Source organism: Dermacentor andersoni, chromosome 6 (genome assembly GCF_023375885.2).
Source record: "Dermacentor andersoni chromosome 6, qqDerAnde1_hic_scaffold, whole genome shotgun sequence".
Lineage (NCBI taxonomy): Eukaryota > Metazoa > Arthropoda > Arachnida > Ixodida > Ixodidae > Dermacentor > Dermacentor andersoni.
In genome coordinates this window covers 6,674,650-6,694,689 of record NC_092819.1, presented here as the reverse complement: position 1 = coordinate 6,694,689, position 20,040 = coordinate 6,674,650, and the positions used below count along the sequence as shown (strand labels likewise).

The 20,040-nt window shown below is 45.0% G+C and overlaps 1 protein-coding gene across 3 annotated transcripts in view; it reads right to left on the bottom strand.

Moving 5' to 3' along the window:
* LOC126521631 (protein DENND6B) overlaps positions 1 to 20,040 on the bottom strand; it is a 98,878-nt gene that overhangs the window by 54,936 nt on the left and 23,902 nt on the right. For 2 of the 3 annotated variants that reach the window (XM_055065785.2, XM_050170329.3), the window contains exons 6-9: positions 15,951 to 16,011; positions 14,753 to 14,910; positions 13,940 to 14,034; positions 7,810 to 7,866 (exon numbers count right to left, since the gene is read on the bottom strand). In XM_055065785.2, coding sequence (XP_054921760.1) covers positions 7,810 to 7,866; positions 13,940 to 14,034; positions 14,753 to 14,910; positions 15,951 to 16,011 — 371 coding nt within the window. The remainder of the gene's footprint in view (positions 1 to 7,809; positions 7,867 to 13,939; positions 14,035 to 14,752; positions 14,911 to 15,950; positions 16,012 to 20,040) is intronic. The other variant, XM_072288624.1, reaches the window with a different exon arrangement.

The following is a 20,040-nucleotide window of genomic DNA, read 5'->3' as shown; positions in this document are numbered from 1 at the left end:
ATGCGTTATTAGTTCGGTTCTACCCGGCCGATCGCTGAATCGATCTGTCGAGATAATCCCCTAACACCTCTTTTAGCTCATCTAGCTGCTCGGGTCTTAGAGCGTGCGAGCTTACCGAGTGTTCTACTACTTCTTCTAGGCCGATTTCAGAGTTGGAGGTCGCCCTATACTCCTTAAACTTGGTACTAGTGCCATCCTGCTCTTTGATGGTATAGTTAACGACTCCGCTCCGCTCTACATACGGCTTCATCAAATTACAGTGATATATCTTCACTTCCTTCCTGCGACCGGGCATTTTCAGAGCATAGTTAGTATCTGAAAGGTTGTGCAACACTTTAATGGGCCCGTCCCAGTGAACTTCAAGCTCGTTCTTTCTTGAAGGTTTGAGGATCATTACCTGGTCTCCGGCGTTAAACATTCGAAGCCTCGCATTCTTGTCGTAATAGAATTTGGCGTTCTTTTGAGCTACTCCCATGTTCTTTCCGACTAGTTCTTGGGTTGCGCTTAGCCGTTCCAGCAATTTTAGCATGTATTCAACCACTGTTGGACTCTCCCCTCTTTCCTCCCACATCTCTCTTAACATTCTCAGTGGAGAACGGAGTGTCCTCCCATACACTAGTTCTGCTGGTGAGAACCCTGTCGCTTCATGTGGAACTGTGCGCAAAGCAAACAAAGTTGCCGGCAGACAGTTCTCCCAGTCCTCCTTGTGCTCGTAACATAGCGCACGCAAAACTCGCTTAAGCACCGAATGCCACCTCTCTGCACTGTTTGACTGAGGGTGATAGACAGAACTGTGTATTAACTTTACCCCGCACTTTTGCAAGAATGTGGAAGTCAGTGCGCTCGTGAATACTGACCCTTGATCTGCCTGAATTTCAGCTGGAAACCCAACTCGTGCAAACACTGTCAAAAGCGCGTCTACTACTTCGGTGGAACCGAGCTCTTTCACAGGGATTGCTTCTGGAAACTTGGTAGCCGGACACAGCATGGTAAACAAGTACCTGTAGCTCGATTTTGTTTTTGGAAGAGGCCCTACCACGTCTATTACAAGTCGTCTGAAAGGCTCTGTTATTAAGGGCACTACCTTCAGTGGAGCTTTCCATGTCTCTCCTGGTTTACCAGAACGCTGGCAGGCGTCGCATGATCTTACAAAGTTTTCTACGTCTTTGAAAGAGCCAGGCCAGTAGTATTCCATAAGCAATCTTTCCTTTGATTTGTTTATGCCTAGGTGGCCGGACCACCCATTTCCATGACAGAGACTCAAAAGGTCCTCCCTGTACTTAGTAGGTACGACTAACTGATCTAAAATCCTACCCTTTCGATCTCTGTAGTGCCGATACAACAATCCTCCTCTCTCATGTATCGTCACGTTGCGCCTAGCAATGCCTTCTTTAGCTGTGTCATGTAATTTAGCTAAGCTCTCATCATTCTTTTGCTCGGCTGCCAGTGACTCTCTATCCACACGTAAGAGCTGATCAAAGTTCTTTGAGGCCGGTGATAATAACGACCCTGTCTCGCTTGTGAGTGCGTCAGCTTGCGCTTCCTGCAGGCTAGAACTTTGACACTCTAGTGCTACGCTCTCATTGAGCTGGTCAGGTGGCAGGCTCTCCTCAACTGTTCTTTTATCCCTCGGGCCTAGCTCGGATTCAGGTATTGAAGTTATCCCCTTTTCTGCTTCCGCTGGAGGAGCTTGTGCATTTTCAGCCGAAAGCGCCGCGATCTTACGAGCTTGGCCTCGGGTCAATGCCTGTACTATGCCCTCTCCCAGTTTGAGCCCTTTGTCACGCAGTAACTGATTCGAACGATTCAAAAAGATGTAAGGGTACTGCAGTGACAAAAATTTGGAAACTGCAGCCTCAGTCTCTAGCTCCCCGAATGGTCCACTGATTTTGACTTTGGCCATGGGCAGACCAATGCCTCCTTTACTAGATGCCTGCCGCGTTGTCCGGTAGCTCGGTTCCGGGCCCTCTCCCTTTTCTCTCCTCCGCGAAAAGGCACCGAGCCCCTCTCATGGCGAACGCCTGCAACTTGCAATCACGTGCTGCGGCCTCTGAGATTAACATGGCATCTGTCACCGTCTCGGAGGCCCGTGATAACGCCCGCTAACAGACGGCCGTGCATATAACGCGCCGGCGGATGCATTCAGCCGCCGCTGCCACATCCGCCGGAAGTTGAAAAGGCAACGAGCGCCGCCTCACAGAATTTATGCAGAACTAACTTCAACTAAGGGAACCGCCGCTACAATGGGAAAGCGAGCAACGCGGCGGGCATCTAGTAAAGGAGGCATTGGGCAGACACATGCTGTGTTCTTCTACAACCTGTTTTATCCATGCTACTTCTCCGGTGAAGTCATCTACTGTCACGTAAGACGGATGGACAATGTCCATCGTGGTGGCACTGTCTCTTAGCACTCGGCATGGTTTGCCATTAACTTGCAGGTCGTGAAGATATGGACTTAAAAGTTCCATATTCTCGTCTTTTTCCTCCACGTAGGAGAAAACTACGCCAGGCTTCCCGCAGTTTACAGCTATATGTCCCAGTTTGTGGCATTTGTAACAGCGAATTGGTCTAAAAGATTCGAATTTTCTTTTCTGTTCTTTTTGTGCGGTTTCTCTGTTAAATTTCTCCTCGCTCTTTTCTGCGGGCTTTTCCGCCATGTCCACAGGCTCTGATCGTATAGTCTGCACACCCCTTTTGAACGGAAATGGTTTCCGCGGTCCATTTCGACCGTCCAAGTTTCCGTCCTCGGCGTTCAACTTTCCACGGGTTGCGTACTCTTCGGCTAATTCAGCCGCCCTTTCCACAGTGTTTACATTCCCTCTGTCTTGCACCCAGTTTCACAGCTTGGGGGATGGTTTTGTAAAACTGCTCTAGACACATGCATTCAATGATCATGTCTCTGCTGTCGTACGCTTCCACGCTTTTAAGCCACTCGACTAGGTTGGCCTTTAAGCTACATGCAAACTCCGGATATCCCTCGCTATCTTTCTTGCCTGTGCTCCTAAACCTTTGCCGGAAAGCTTCGGCTGAAAGGCGGTATTTCTTCAATAGACTAGCCTTAACTTTTGCATAATCATATGCATCCTGTGCACTCAGTCTGGCGATTACTTCCGCCGCCTCACACGGCAACATAGACAGCAACCGCTGTGGCCATGTACTCGGGCCGAAGTTCATCTTCTTGCAAGTCCTTTCAAAATTGCATAAGAACAAGCCTATGTCGGTCCCGACCTCAAATGGCTTTAATAGCCTGTCCATGCGGTACGATTCTGCCTCACTTGATCGTCCCAGAGCGCCTTCACTTCCTTGAGACAACTCCAAACGTTTGCTTTCAAGTTCAAGTTGCATTTTTCTTAACTCGCGATCTTTATCGCGTTCCTCTCTCTCTCTTTCCCGTTCTTCTCTGTCCCGTTCTTCTCTTTCTCTTTCCCGTTTCTCTCTCTCTTTGAGAAGTTCCAATCCCATTTCAATTTCTTCCTCATTGGCCTGATTGGAAATTAGCTCCAATAATTCTGATTTTAGCATTTCCTTGCGTACATCTAGGCCCAGTTCCTCACCAACAATCAACAACTCGTCTCTCAGCAGTGTCCTTAACTCCATGATTGCTGCTTTATTGCCTTGATCCTGCTCTCTAAATCTAGCTAGGAAAACACAACCTAGCTAACACTCAACAATCTAGCTTCCCTACTGTTCTAACAGAACAACCACAAAATGAAGCCTAGAGAGTCAAAGCAAGAACCAAGCACTCACCGCAGTCACAGCACCACGTCGCAAAGTCCATACCGCTGTCAGCCAGTTGTCAGGATTAGGGGCTCAATCCCATCGCTCGTGATCCGCTGTCAAGATTGGAGTCCGGCATGAATTCGAAGGTAGCTGGCCCATGCCGTCGTCCAACTTATCCACGCTGAGGACATTGATGAAGGGAAGAACTGCTTTTCATAGAGAACGAGGAATATGGGTTTATTTACAGTATTTATATCAGTCTAACATGACTGTTTGAGAAAGTACATCAGTCTAACATGACTGCTTGAGAGAGAGTCTCAGTCCAACATGACTGCTTAAGAGAAGTGTGTCGAGCATCCGCACAACAGCAGTTTTTAAACACTCGGTCCTCCCGCGATACAAGGCGACGCGAACATTCGTTTGGTGATCGCAAACTAGCCGCCTCTCCGCAGGACGGTCTATACGCACAAAAGCACACACGTTCGAAGGTCCGGAACCGACGTCAGAGGGGCCCCGTAGAACTCGGAGCCGTTCCGGGTAGCGCGTTGGGAAGTTTGGGAACAATAGTTGGCCCGCCGAACTCATTCCGTCACAAAGTCGATTTAGTCATGCTGTGGCTAGAAGTTGGCGGTGACGCTCCCGGAATGCTGCCGCCACAGTCGCAAGTGGGTGGCAATCTTGTACTGCAGCTCGCCGTTCCTAACAGCGCCGGGATTCTGCCGCCATAGTCGCAAGCGGGTGGCAAACTTGCACTGCAGCTGGCCGTTCTTAACACCACCCCCCCTCCCTCCACTCCCCCTGATGCATCGCATGCAACGGAAGGCGGAGTGCTTCTGCCCTGCTTTTCTCCCTTGCGTGCACAATACTGAGCTACCATCGTCAGCTCAACCATGCACCCTGAAGCCCCATCAGCCCTGGTCACAGCATAACAAGAAAAAAAGCTCAAGCAGCATATTTATTTTAATGTAAATTAAGTTTTAGTATTACTGTCATTAATTTTGTTTTTTAGTTATTGCTCAGAATTAAAGTGGAGTGTGAAGGGGGAGGGGATGTCGTACGTTATTCGCCAAATGCTATGGGTGTGTGATCAACTTTGCACCTGCAGTTGGGAACAAAAACAACTTGGCAAATCAAAAACACATAAATTACATTCAACAGAGATGAAGGACAGACTACACTTGTCACTACAGTCTGAGCACAAGCAGAAGTGCTCCAATGCAGTGTAAAGCACAAAGGATGATGACAATTCAGCAGGTGCCCGCAAAGGCTCGAGCAATTACTAGCTTTAATTCAGAAGAAGGTACAGCTGACAATCTTGGGCTCTGATGCTCCATTGAACCTTGTGCAAAAGGTTTTGCATGTTAAAAGCCACCCTAACCTCTAAAAGCGCCAATAAACCTGCCGTAAATAATTTTTCTAATCCAACGTGTTTTTTCTTTCCAACTTAGGTTATCAACCTACAATTGCGAACAAATTATGTTCGAAACCAATAGAGCAAATTTCAGTTCAAGAAATGCCACAGAGAAACCACTAAAGAAGCACATATTTATAAAATAAGCAAACACAAGTAACTCTCTAAGAGGAAGCTTTAGTTCGGGGCCAACTACGATGCCGCCTGTTCAAATACTACATCTAAACAAAGAAATGCTTTTATGGGGAAAACCCTGGACCGATTTGAATGAAGTTTATTGCATTTGGGAAAGAAAGTTGAATTCTTGTGACTGTAGAAAGCAAAGTCTTGCTTTGGGGCTTTACAAGAATTGTTGAACATTTTAACCTCTAAAAAATAAAACAGTTAGAAATGGACACCGACCTCGAAAGTTTATGAAAGGGAAGACATTTCGACTCATGCATGGGAGCCTTGTTCACAATGTTGAGTGATGGCAGGTTGGCTGCATGCCCAGCGCAAGTGGATTAAATCAAGAATTGGACAGAAGCCCATCTGGTCGGGAATATACATGACAAAAGTTAAAATGGACACCGACCACAAAGATTTATAAACGGGAAGAAGTTTCACAAAATAAAATATAGCAATTCTGTAAACTGCATCTGTTAGAGCATCACAAACAAGCAAATTTGTTATATGAATATAGAGCTTATCTGAATTTGTTACAATGCTAAGAAAGGCTTTGCAAAAGTGTTACCCACATAGTAGTGGTGTATTTCAGAGAGGTTTACAATATATCAATTTTGTCCACTTTCAATTTATTAGGTGCAGTTTACAGAATTGTGATATCATCTTTCACTGCTAAGTTACAGAATTGTAAACTCGATAGTTTCATTTCTTGAATTATTGGAATTTTTACTATATTTATACAAACATAAATGGCTTCAGTCAATATTTCACTTCCTACAGTCACTAGATTTTCACTTTTTCTTTTAAAGGGACATTGAAATGAACTTGAAAATTTTATAAAAATGCACCAAGTCCTTAGGGTAGGTCCTGACCATTAAGTGATGCATTTAAGCGCTCTGGGTAAAGCGTATAATTCTTATAAGGTTGTAAAAATGTACATTGCTACCAATCAAAGTGGTGCCCCTCCCCTGTGTTTTAAGCCGCCCCCTCCCAATTGAAGTAGTTATCCCAATTGGCATCAGTTGGGCGAGCTATCTGATTGGCTACCCAGGTCATGCCATCGATAATTTTTCCAACTTTAGGATGAACAAATGTTGTTCATAATAATTGGAATGTTGGTTAATTTGTTTTAATAAAAAAAATGTAACAGAAAGAGAATGCACAAAGACAATTTATTACTACACTCAAGCACTGCCAGCACATAGCAAGCATCGTCTGCTTGTGTTAAAACATTTTCTGTGTTGATGTGAGCTGTACTGTCAGTACTGGTCTTGAGCTTTCTTTTCACTGGCACCATGAGTCGTTGTTGTTGCATTCTGGGCTGCAAATCTAGAAATCAGCAAATGTCCCTCTGCATGGCAACATGCGAGCGGTGTGGCTGCAGCACATCGGGCTGTCGGTACTCGGTCGGCGCCAGCATCTACGCGTTTGCGGCCATCACTTTACGTCGGAGGATTACTACCACAATATAGAGTTTAGCGTGTCCAGTATTTGGATAAACAAAAGCGCAAGCAGACTGGGCCTGGGTGTTTTTCCTAATGAGCAGAGGCGCAAACGTAAACGACCCGCACGGTGCAGCCACCTGGTGGCATGGAGCTCAATCAGATAAACACAGAGCTAATATAGCAGTAACCAAGTGTATTCCACCTTGCTGCTGGTGAAAATGTTTAGCAGGAGCATAATCGTGAACACATTTTACACTTGCTTACAGCAATAGTAGCTCTTTGTTTGGCTGGTTAAGCCCTGCACCACCAGGTGGCTGTGCCGTGCAGGCCACTCGGGCCACTCACAGCAGCAGCAGTGTGCAAGGGCTTTAGTTTAGGCCTCTGCCCATCTGTCAAAACAAGCAGCTTGCCTGCGGCTACCAGGATAGCGGACACGCTCGGCGCTGCAACTGAACACTCACAACATACACTACTTGGATAGCTCTCGTGGGGAATCGAAGGCTAAGAGACTAGTGGAGAGGTTGGAAAGACTTTGCGCGCTGGCTCCAAGACAACGGAAGTAGACGACACGATGTCACATCATGGCACAGAGGCAGCGAAGGCACAGCTCAGCCCTAATCACTCAGCAAATAAGTTGAGGAGAAAAAGCATCGCTAGGGAAGAGAGTAAATTGTAATCATCTGTAGCTGTAGTAATATGAGACGCTTCATTTAAATTGTGGTGCATATGTTTTACTCTAGCTATACCCTACGCATCTACAAAATTTGTCCGAACCATTTCAGGGACCCTTTAAATACAACAAACCTAATCAAAGCTGGTGCAGTGGTTGCTGAGAAAAACAATTCATTTGTTTCTATGGATTTAGATAGGAGCCTCCAAACTAACACTTTCTCTTAAGGCATTACTTATTTCCTACACTTATAGGTTTTCTTGTTAGGACTCGATTTAGTCAGGGCTTTTCCCTAAACACTTTCATTTTGCTCTCCTTTCATGCATAGTTTTGTTCCTCCCTAAATGTCTAAAGCATTTAACAAATATGCTAAATGTAGCCACAGCACGTCACCATACCTGGTTTGCTGTCTAGCGTCCGTAGCTGACCTGCTTTCTTGAGCTTCTGAGGAGAATCTGTGGAAAATTTTGATGTTTTCTTAGATGCCACCACAAGATACAAACAAGCTGATTACAAATCAGTATGCACAACTACAGAGAAGTGCTTCAGCACTTGCATTTTTCATTCAAGAAAGGTGAGCATCAGGTGGGTGCTACACCACTTGTTAGGAGGAGGCAGCCAAGAGCAAGTTTTGCCATCAAAAGTACACACATAAAAAATTTGCATCTCATTTTCTTCCTTTGCCGGATGGCTGCTGACTGCATAGCTAGTATAACATGCCTCAATTCCTCAAATGCAAACTAAATCACTAAACTATATTATCTTTCAGTGCGACAAATTCAAAGTGCTTTGCGGCATACAGTGTGTTGAGCAGAACTTATCAATGCATCACAAGAATAGGAGGCAGGGATCACATGGTATCACAAACCCCCGATGCACACATCAGTTGGCCCGGTTACAGACCACACCAGGTCACCAGAAGTTGGGCGCAGGCCGCATCAGCCACTCTCTGTGTGCACACAGCATGGCATGTCCTCTGCCTGGTGCCCAATGCGCTCAGCTTATGACAAGATGACCAAGGTGTATCTTGTGACCACTGCACTACTTTGACCAAACCACACATCAACATGTGGCAGACCATGTGGCCACCACCTCCAATTTCCATGATGTGCAGACAAGTGTAGACAAGTCCTGCCCAACACACAAGTGCTCAAATTGGTGCAAATTGTCCCATTAAGAAATACAGTCAAACCTCGATATTACGAATTTCAACATAACAAACTTCGCAATATAACGATATATTTCACTTTCTATAACTTGTTGTTCATAGAACGCCATGTATTTAGAACCTCAATATAACGAAGTGTTTGTACACAATTTCAATGTCACGAAATTTCACTGCCGCCGCAAGGGAATACTGAGACAATAAATGGAAACTTCTGCGGACGCAAATGGTCAAATGGTTGATTTACAGAAGGCTGCTTACGAATGCACCTCTCTAATACCGTGGCATGTGGCAAAACGTCGAAATGGAGCAGCGTCATGTTCTATGTAAAGTTCGATTGCGATAAGATCCTACTGCGCCCCGCGCTGTATGTTTCAGGTAAGGGAAAGCGTGCGAGGGTGAGCCGAGAAGGAAGGTAGCTTGATAAACACCGTCCTCCCGCACGAGCAAGGGAAAAGGGGGAGGGGAGCGAGCTTGCGGTAACATGATCAAGCACGTGCAAGGGCGTTGGGGCATGGTGGGGGGGGCAGGTTGGCACCTGTCTCCTTTTCCAGTGTGGCTGTCGCTGCGCATAGCTGTCGGCACAGCTAAGCACACACGCAGCCCGTGCAAGCTGCCTTAGGGCAAACAGCAGATGTGCCAAGATGGCATGTTTAGTACTGGAGGTTGCGTAATCTCAAGTTTTGGAGATGCGTTGAAGCAAGAGGCAAAGCATTCATATCCTGCTACCAGTGCTTGTCATGATAGCGTCATCCCGTTGCAGGCGACGCTATTAGTCATGAGGGCAGAGTGAACGTGAAAGCATGGCTGGCTTCGCTCGGTACCGCCGACATGAAGATATAGTCGACATGGCATGAAACCGTATCTTTAGTCACTGGCTCTCAAATTCAACAAAACGAATTTCTTTTCTCCTTAAAATTTGCCTTTTCTGATAATCCTGTAAATTTTGCCACCCCTTCTGTGTAAGAAAAATTAATAAGCGATTGCACTTTTTGCATAAAAGGTCGAATTTCAATATAAAAAATTTTCAATATAATGAAGCAAATTGCTGATTTTAGAGCCTTCATTATACTGAGGTTTAACTGCAGTATAAAGAATTAGTTGTTGTGTGTTCCAGAAATCAAGGCCTTATACCATTATTATAGAGTCAGCAGCTGTACAATACAAAGCAATACATGTGCAAACAAAAATGCTGTGTCAGTACACCTTTAAAAAAGTATTTTAACACGCTTGTTTGCCTGTTCCACGCAGTAAAATATACAGGAGCGCTCACTCGCCTATCTGGCAATGCATTTGACGCGGCCAACTGATGTCCCAGTGATAACAGGCACCCATTATTGCAATGTGCTTTCTGCTTCCACTCACCTCTCTTGTTCATGGCTTTCCAAGGTACTCTGCTCCCTTTGTTCTTTCCCTAGCTGTTGGCGCCAAATATGCATGCCGTGCAGCAGTCAAGTCGAGAAACAATGTGTCAAGAACCCTTTCAGCTATCAAAATATTAAGTGACTGGATGGTAACTTTAGCTGTTATTACTACTTGAAGTCGTACATCTTTGAAGTGCGTTTTTCAATTGCAACTGCAATGATTAATGATACAATCAGCTGATTTCCAAGAGTGAAAAATATTGCGTTGCCGAAGTTACCCATCGATGTTATACCAGCGGAAGTAAAGACGATGACAGCACGCTGTTTGAGCAGAGAAGTAGTAGCAGCATATTGGCTCGTGATGGTGCTTGCGGGCACGCTAAACTTAAGTTGAAAACAATACGAAATGCTTTGTGCCCTCCGTGGGTGTCAGGCTGCTACTACATTCACGACAGTCACTTGAATAAAATTGTAGTTGTTTTAATAAGCAAAGTTTAAGCATAAAACCAAGATCTGCTGATGTTCCTGAGGGTGTACTATGTGCCCTTACTAATTTACAGGCACTGCTAACACCAGTCGCCAAATTAGGTGGTGTAGTACGTGGTAAACACACCTGAAAGCTTTAGTTGTAGCTAGAGATGTAAGCATGGTCGCAGAACTTGTATGATGCATAGCATATGTGTAGCACATGTGTAGCATGTGTAGCATATGTGTAGCATAGCATATGTGTAGCACATGTATAGCATGCCTGCTGAAGTATGCCACGACGGAGGTCAAAACATGCCGTAAATAATAAGTTTGTGAACACAGACAAGATAAGGAAACATGCTGAAGTAATCAAAGTTATACATCATATTTTCTCTCAGTGATGCACCAAGAGGTGAAGCACTTTAGAGCTTTCCATTCCAATTTTTTATTAACAAGTGCAACTTCAGTAAAAGCATGCCAACATAGAAGATCAGATTGTTTAACAGCCACTTGTTAATTTCTACACACTTTAAAAGCGATCAAGTCCCCGCGAACTTTGGCGAGCGACAAGCGCCACTTGGCAGTGCCATGTGGGCAACAGAGAAAATGCGCGCATATCTCAACAAAAAATGAATTTGTCAACAAACAGAAAGGCCACTGTGCCTCACTACATGTCACACTGCACTTCGGCCGCAGCAGGCGATGCAGCCCTTGGTGTTAGTGGCATGTTTTCCTGCCATCTGTGATTTGCATACCACAAAGCAGCTGACTCGCTGGGACACAAGTTGGAATGCCCTATCAGGCAAGTCGGCGCTCCTGTTTTCCTATTATTTGGCTTTAATAAGTGCAATGCCATGGGTTCTTTGTGCTACTGTGATGTGTTCTATGCCATCAATCAAGGTGAAAGCCATCTTTGGTGGGTTCGAGCAATTGTGGAGAAGGGTGAAATTCTGTTGCTCCTCAAGCCACAAGGCATGCCAATACACCATTTCAACGCCATTTCTAGTACGCCCAAACTCAAGAATGGAAGACTTCACGGTAGTTGGAGTCTTTCACGACAGACACCACAGCACAGCATTTCTTTGGCTGACTGTCTCTTGCATGCTTTGCCTTTGTGACAATGTTTCAGGCACCACAAAAGCCAGCATGCTTTATTGGGTTAACTACATAAACTACAGTAAAACCCTGTTCATACGTTTTGTAAAAAAATGTGAGAAAGAACATACTAACTGGGAAAACGTACGATCCGAAGTCACTAATTTGGCAGACTCAACTGCAGTCAACATTTATGTAGTGCGAAGCATTGCAGCAACAGACGGCGACACACGCTGAGTTGATGGGGCCTACGCGACTGGAGATGCACATTGTTGTTTTTACGGATTCGGCAAGCTTATGTTTGCACTCGTCAAGTTCAGCCTGGGTCAACAGTCTCTTCAGGCGGGGCATTCCAGCAGCAAGTCTTGGCTCAGCGAGAGACAGTGGCGCGTATCAACCTGGTAGGGACCGAGAAGCCTGAGGTGCACTTTGTCATTTTTTTTATTATGGAGTGTTTTAAGACTGCAAAAGGAAACCAAAACAAAATGGAGCTGCCAGGCAAAGCCAGAGTACGATTCTGCCAGAGCAAAACATGACGCTCACTTTGCACTGTTTGCAGCAGGAAACAGCATTGTGTTTGGGTTATCGCCTACTAAAAGCATGCAGCACACTTCCAGCAGCTGGATGCCACAAACACGATCAAACAGTTAGATAAATGAAGACGCTTGGCGCAATAGGGTTGGCGGCGACAGCTGTGGACGCAACATGCGATAACCCAGATTTGCTAGTACCAGAAGAGAAAACTGGCTACGTGCTGGCATTTCCACGTAATACGGGCAGGCAAGTACGCCGGGGAAGCTGCAATGGTGGGGGCCTACTGCTCTCGATCATACTTGCTTCGCGCCTTTTCTTGTTTACACGGGATCTAGCAACCCCAAAACATGTGTGAACGATCCCAGTTTGGCAATGTACTGAACACTAGTGCTGAATGATCGTGTTTTCCAGGAACGTATTAGCCGGCAAAAAAAGAAGCGCAAGTGTATAGTTTAATTTTTTTTCTTTATTGCGAATGTTGGCACCATGAAATCATACGACACGGGAGCATATCAATGAGGTTCTACTGTTTTGTGGCTTCTATTGCTATTGCTGCCTATGTGCCGTGTCCACAGAAATAGAGAAACAGCTAATGTCACAAGAGGTACTGCGGAGCCCCTTTAACATCAACCAGCACCATATTTCTCACCAGAAATTTGATGATCCCGCTATCGACACAAAGTGACACATGTCACAATAAAGTCCTCTTTGTACTTCTACATTCACTTGCTTGCTTCACCTTGGCTTCAAATGTGCACAGATGTAAAGCTTTTGAACCATAGTCTATTCACCAACCAGCCACACAGCAATGCTGCATTGCACAGGGAAGTAATCTAACTTATTTCTGTTTACATTCCAGTTTGTGCTTGTGATAAACCACTGATACATATGTATTTGCAAGCTTTTATCATATGCTTAGCAATTATTTTATCCACAATAAGATTGAGCCACTCTTAAGTTTTATTTAATTGATGTGTCAATGGTGAATGTAGGCACACTTAATAGTGTTAAGTAATTGATTGTGCAGTGCCAAATTTATGAGTGGCCATTTTATAAAACACTGCTGAGACAGAACTTAACAAAAGAGGACGTGTTCTAGTGCTGTGTATCTGTGCCCTCAAGAATCGATCCATCTTACAGCTGTTTTAAAAAATTAAATGCGCACTGGCTTGACCCACTTCCGAATATTCTATGATCTGTCTATTAAATTCACAACCCACCGTTCAGTTTTGCTAATAGTGTCAAAATTTATGGAATGAATTTCTCTTTTTTTTATTTCACAAGTTTCCTTTGAAAAATTATTTGAACTGCTGTGTGAACGTGAGTGAATATGACTGTGCCTTGAAAGCAATTGCTTACGCATTCCTATGTCAGTACCTCCTATAGTTATTTCCTCTCATGGCGCATGTGTTGCTCTGGAACATTGAAAACCCATTACTCTGTCAGAGAATTTCATCTAACCTGCAGCCTGCGGCATAACAGCTGTCCCGAAGTTTCCATGCAGAGAGAGCACAAAATAAAAAAAAAAAGAATAACATTTTACCAAAATGCTTCGGCAGTTTTGCTTTCACAAAAGGCATTTACATAGTTGGTGGTGACATTGCAGGCTACAAACCAAGCCATGCCAAATACACACGTGGCCTCTCATCACTGCTTTTGTGGATGAAATACCACTGCAAGAAAGCCCCCAGACATTGGCGCCACATGTCCCCCTATGGGCAGTAACTAGTAAAGAGTGCAATGTTGAGCACGTCTACTTCCTTAGTGTTGAATAGTGAGCAGTTGGTGGCAAGCCTCTCCTGCATTCTGTTTTAGCAACTCTGCGGACGTTTCCCAAACACTCATGCCAGAGAACCTCCACTGATCAGGGCGCTACATGCTTGGCAAAGCACTGGCACGCACCAGGTAGAGGATCGTCCCCAAGTCGCAGCACATGAGGCCAGTGCTGGAGTGTTTTGGCAAAGAAGGGGTTGGTGACGCCCAGAATCACAGAGGGCCTGCAATGCACAAGCAAGCATAGGCTGTTCAATGCAATCCATGCTTGCTTGATATTAAAATGGTCAACTTATAAATCCCCCTACCAAACTGATTGTTTCCTGTAAAGGAGGCTGCCTTTTATATATAAAAAGCTGCAGAGAAAGCCAACACCAACAAAGAAGATGCCAACCATCAGACTGCTATTTTTCTGGCATATATTTGCATGCATCACTGCAATTAAGTTGTAGTTCGGCACTGTGCTCACCCACTTCGTATCCTTGTTTGTAGTCTGCTGGCCATAGAAGAAGGTGCTACAAATGACACCTAACTGCATAAGCATGGTGGTGCTACCACATCAGGGCACAGCAGAGAGACACCAATAGCCGCCTCATAGCAATGCCATAGCAGTGTAGTTTGGATTATGTACTGCAGATGGCCGCATCCACAAACACAGTGTGGCGAGTTTATGTTCCTCAACACATGACTGGAATGTTAAAACAAGATAAATCTACTGCACGTGTCTTACATATGTGCTGTAAGGTTGCAGTCTGTTATTCAGCAAACATGTGCTTTTGATAAAAAATACATCATAAAGGGCAGACACACAGTATCTGCAGTCATCTGCTATGTGCAGTGAATGCACATAGCTTTTCTGAATATATTGAGCCTCTAGGAGCACCTTCTGTCGTCCTTAGCAGGCGTGGGCAGTTTAACAAGCAGTTGCTAGCATTTACTCACAGGCAGTGTGAACCCGCAGTGTATTCCTTGAACTCGCTGTCATGGATTGTGAAGAAAGGCCGGTAGTCCGCACAATACCGCAGGGGCCACACTAGCCCTACTAATGCAAGCACAGTCTCTGAGCACACGGCAGGCGATGAAGCCATCACAACTATGGGCTGCAAGAAAAACAACAACTGAGTGTGGCTGTACCACGCTAACAGCAAAATTCAATAATGTAGATACGTAAATCTGAAACAAGCACTTTTTCTATCATCCACCACATAATGCAAGATTCCTAGAGCTTAGCATGATATTGTCTCATCGTTATGCATGGGAAGCAACTACTGTAAATCTCATTCAGAGAAAGAAAGACTACCTGATAACAAAAAGCTAATATGTACAATGGAATGACAACAGTCATATCAAACAGCTAATCAGAAAATGGATTTTGGAGGCTGGTAAGTCTTCATATGTGCTGCATGCACATTGATGCTGTAAACACCAACTCCAACTCTAAGGTGGCCTCTGCCTGTCTCGCCATCTCGCTAAGTCTAATGCCATCTTGGAAACCGCAGCATCTGCACAGCACAGCAATCCCTGCAGATGTTCCTTGCTGGCACTGTTTTCCTTGCAGCAGCCAGAGCTGCTGCAAGGCACCTGCCCGAAGAGGAAAAATTTTGCCCAACATGGCATGCTGTGCAATAATGGTTCCTTATGGTTCCCACAAGCATTTGTTGCCAAGTGGCATGAAACATCAGTAAATTATAAGTTACATGTCTAGAGCAGGCAAGCATGAAGTGATAAAGGGATATCTCGGAAGGGCCCTGCGAATTGGCCAGGTCGCACCAAAAATGTAATTAGCACTCTGATTCAGACGTTTGAATGTAGTTGTGCTGTAGTTATATTGCCCACAGACCAACGCATCTCGGCATGACTGTGCACTGAAAACAGCGCAATAAAAATGCACCAGAGAAAAGCTCAGAAATGTGCCAACTAGTGCTAATTAGGTTACGCATCTTTTGCACTGTCTTCAGTATAAAACCTAATAAACTAGCCAAGGTCAACACCTCACTAAATCTCAGCATTACATTTTGCAGTTTCTATTAGAACCAGCACGCATATGGTGCTAGCCTTCCGACACATGACCGTAAGTACCACTGACTGCTCATGGGAGGTGTACTGATTGCAACAAAATGTCAATGAACATGAAACTTACCTCTGAGACCAGCACCAATTCCCACAGAAGCTGTACATGAGACAGCAAAGGCATCAGGCACCTGCACTGACAGGTGATTCCTAGTCAATGCTAGCTCTAAGAAAGTGAAGTCCGCAAGAGGTGTGTTAAACAGGGCTGTTCACAGAAGTAGAAAACTTGCTTGGTGATCACACTTTCAATAAAACCCCTACTGCAAGCATTTGGATAGAGTTCATTTCCTACCAATGGCACGGTTTCTGACACCACACTTATTGCTTTCATGGTGCACTGCTGACACAACACCACACCGGTATGGCAATTTTTAAGCTGTTGCACAGAGCTACACAAGGTTAAGTGCAATTTCATGCTCTTCCACCAGGCTTGACGTTTTGTCAAAAGGGCACACAGCAAAAGCTACATTTTTGCATGAACAAAAATCCAAGTCTCGCATTCTCATGCCCAGAAACTGAAACATTTTTCTACTAAACGCAACGCCCAAAGGGCCTGAAACGGCTCTAACATTTTTTTAAACATGTTGAATAAACATGTGCATAGTGTACAGCAAAATGTGATGATCATCTTTCGCGAACATGCCAGCTCTATATGCCACGGATGAGCCACAATTCTTTAACAATTCCATGCCCCTTTCCAAGCTTTTCCAGTCCCTCATTCGCATATTGTGACACCAGCAGGGTGGCTAAATGTGATGTCACCTGAGTGAAAGCTATCGAATGGTCGGCCGACAAGGGATGACAATGCCAACACGAGGAGAGCCCGCTGCGTCTTCTGAGAATGGAGGGCGGGGTTGCCAATTGTGTGCCACTGAACTTTTTACGAAGTTTCTTTCCAGTCGGCATGCACGGAGGGCGATTAGGGGCAGACAATGGAGGAATCTTTCTTACGGCGTGGATGCGACCCACAGCTTTCGCTACACCGTATATACTTGGTCAGAGTATATGACGAGGAGGAGAGACCGCCACTGGGGAGGGTACCGAAGATGAGCGAGAAAATGTTGTGGCTATATAGGCGCTCATCAGGCGCCTTTAACTGTGCTATTGTGGCATCATTTCAAAATTTTCTTGCAACTGTATCTGCACTGTAAACTAGTACACAGCTGTGACTTCGCGACACATCTTCAAACTCACAGTGGTTTAGGGGCCCTTTAAAGGGACACTAAAGGCTAATACAAAGTCGGTGTGGACTGCTTAAAGACCCTCCCAGAAACCTCGCAACGCTTGTTTCATGCCAAGAAAAGACTTAGTTTACGAGAAAATTGCATCTGAAGGGTCCGAATGCCTTTTACGAAGTTTAAATCTCCCGCGGAGTGGTGACATTGCACACGCCATCACCACCCTTTGCTGCCTGCCGTCGGTGAGTAAAACGCCGCCCGACAGATGACGGTACCGAGTCAAGACAGAGCGGTGGATTCTCTGCTGCAGCTGCTTTTTGGTCAGGCGGTGTGGGGTGTTCGGGTACCTTACAACATCACAGAGAAGTTGAATTCTCTGCTACTTTCAGTTTTTGCGAGTTTTGCAAGCGAGCAAAACCAGTGCAGCACAACGCAACCAGGAAAGTGCTGAAACATGAAAGCGTGGGCGGCGCACAGTTGAGCGCAAACGAACCATTCGACTGTGCGCGTCATTGTCAACGACAATTTCAACGAGTTCTTTTTTCTAAAAATGAAATAGAATTGGGCAAGTAGCATTTTATTTCATCTTATAATACAATAAAAGAATGTTTCTTGCAACGAGTAATTGAGCACTAGCGACAGAATTTAACTGAGGAGTGCTGTCGTAATCTGGCAAGTGCTTGAATGTACCGGGGGAGTCTCTAATCACGTACTGCATTTGCCTCAATTTCTTGATTATTAAGCGTCTGTTCGCGATAATATTGACGCCTTAGAGATTCTCAAGCACTAATCTATCACTTTAGCTTGACTCAGTATTTGCCTTTAGTGTCCCTTTAATAAAGCAACTTAATCATGGCACATGATTATCAACTACAGTGTGTTAGAGCTAGAACAGCTAGAGTAAATAAAACAGGCAGAAGCCAGCACAAAAGTCTAATTTCATTTTCAAAAGACCAAGCTTGCCATGGTAGCCACTGAAACCTAGGGTGGCAAGTGTTTAAGAATCTCAAAACAATGTTGGCTAAGCTGTGCTGCCCATCTAAACAACCCGAAGCAAGTGGGAAGCTTCAGCTAGAAAAATTATTCCCACATGTGGCACTCCTTTCAATAAATAACATGCTCCAGCCCAAACGTTCTCCACAAGGCAAACAGGGGGGAGACCGGCCACCACCACTGACCAAGAGTAGTTTTTGTGAACTGCAGTTTCTCATGCCTCCAAGGTGGGTGACCAACGCAAAATTGACTCTCATTCAGAACATGTGGCAAGATAAAGTCTTTTGACAAGGTTTCTGTACTAGCAAGACAGTGCAAGTGATTAAAGCTTTAACCCTTTCAAGGTCAATGAAGTAAATATAGGGCGCCGCGAACAAGTCCAAAATGATTGATGCCGTATATTTACAGCGCCGTCTGTACGTTTAAAAAGCACGCCAATTTCCTAACCTTTTCTTTCCTGGTATGTGCTGCCACTATATGGGAATAGAGGGAATTTTTTTCTAGCGCCTCCCTCTCTCGGTTTTCCTTGCATGGTTTGCTTTAGAGCTAGTTTGCTCTGGCGCATTCACATAGTACCGCTCCCGCATTGGCGTGCGCACGGGTGGGCGGCGGTTTGGGTTTCGCTCCGCGGGCGGTTTCGGCTTCTTGCGCTCACAAAACTGATGGCTATCTCGTTACTAATCGCTCAAAGGATGACCGCCTGTTTCTCACTCGTTTAGTGCTCTCAGGGGTGCGCATAGAAAGGATGCAGCCGTGCACGCGTATTTGGTGCTTTTTTTTTTTGACACTCACGAAAACTAATTGCCTCTGGTTGGCGATAAGATGGTGGTGATTAATGTTTAATGGCGCAAGGGCATCTAAGGCCAAAGAGCGCCAGGACATGTGTTATGGATTAGTAAAATTGTGAGATTAGGACAATGATTTAAAATAAAGGCTGTATAGAGGCATACACGTAAGATATATCTTTAAATACTAGTGAATGAATTCTAAAATAACCACGAAGATAAATATAAAGTCTTAAATGCATTGGTTATGGCCACACATGGTAAATTATTGCGGATTGCCCGAGTCCCTTGCTGTACAATTCTTGCCTACGCAAGAAGTGCAAGAGCTCAGACCTACTTTTGTGCATCAGACTGTGCCTCACCTGTGAGGCGCAACCTGAAGGTTAGGATGGTATGAGATGATGTCGAGAAAGTTAACTTGCGCAAGATAATTAAGCACTCTTTTATAGTTAAATATTGCATCCTCTGATAAAAACATCGAGGGATGGGGGGGTATATGGTGTGAGTATAGTTCTCTAAAATGGGCCAATCGGTGTCGGTGAAGTTCAGGACATTGAATGAGGACATGTAGGACGGTTAGGTTCTCACCACAGCGTGTGCACGTCGGTGGGTCAGTTGCAGTCAAGAGGTATTTGTGTGTGCCATAAGTGTGACCTATTCTGAGTCGTGCCAGGGTAACTTCGGTGTGTCTATCAAGCTTCAATGGGAAAGGTTTCGTTAATTGCGGTTTAAGCAGGTGCAGCTTATTTTCAACTTCCTTGTCCCACTCAGCTTGCCAATGATTATGGAGCGCCTTTCGTACCGCAGGCTTCATATCTACACCAGGTACCCAGCTTACATCAATTGTGTCCCGATGAGCCACTTCCCCAGCATTTTTGTCCGCTATTTCATTGCCTGCGATACCAGAGTGGCCTGGCACCCAGCATAAAACAAGAGCAAGGTTTTGTTTATGCGCTACGTGGATCTGTTTAAGGAGCTGGTTAATAACAGGGTTTCGGCTTGCCTTGCCACAGGAGAGGGCTGTGACAACGCTTAAGGAATCTGTGTATATTATAGACTTTTCTATTTTGTGTTGTACTATATAGTCAATAGTGATCAGAATACCGTACGCTTCCGCTGTAAAAATGCTGCTATGTTTATGCAAGGTTTTAGTGCTGGAGAAGTTTGGGCCATGGGCTGCACATGATACTGAATTTGCAGACTT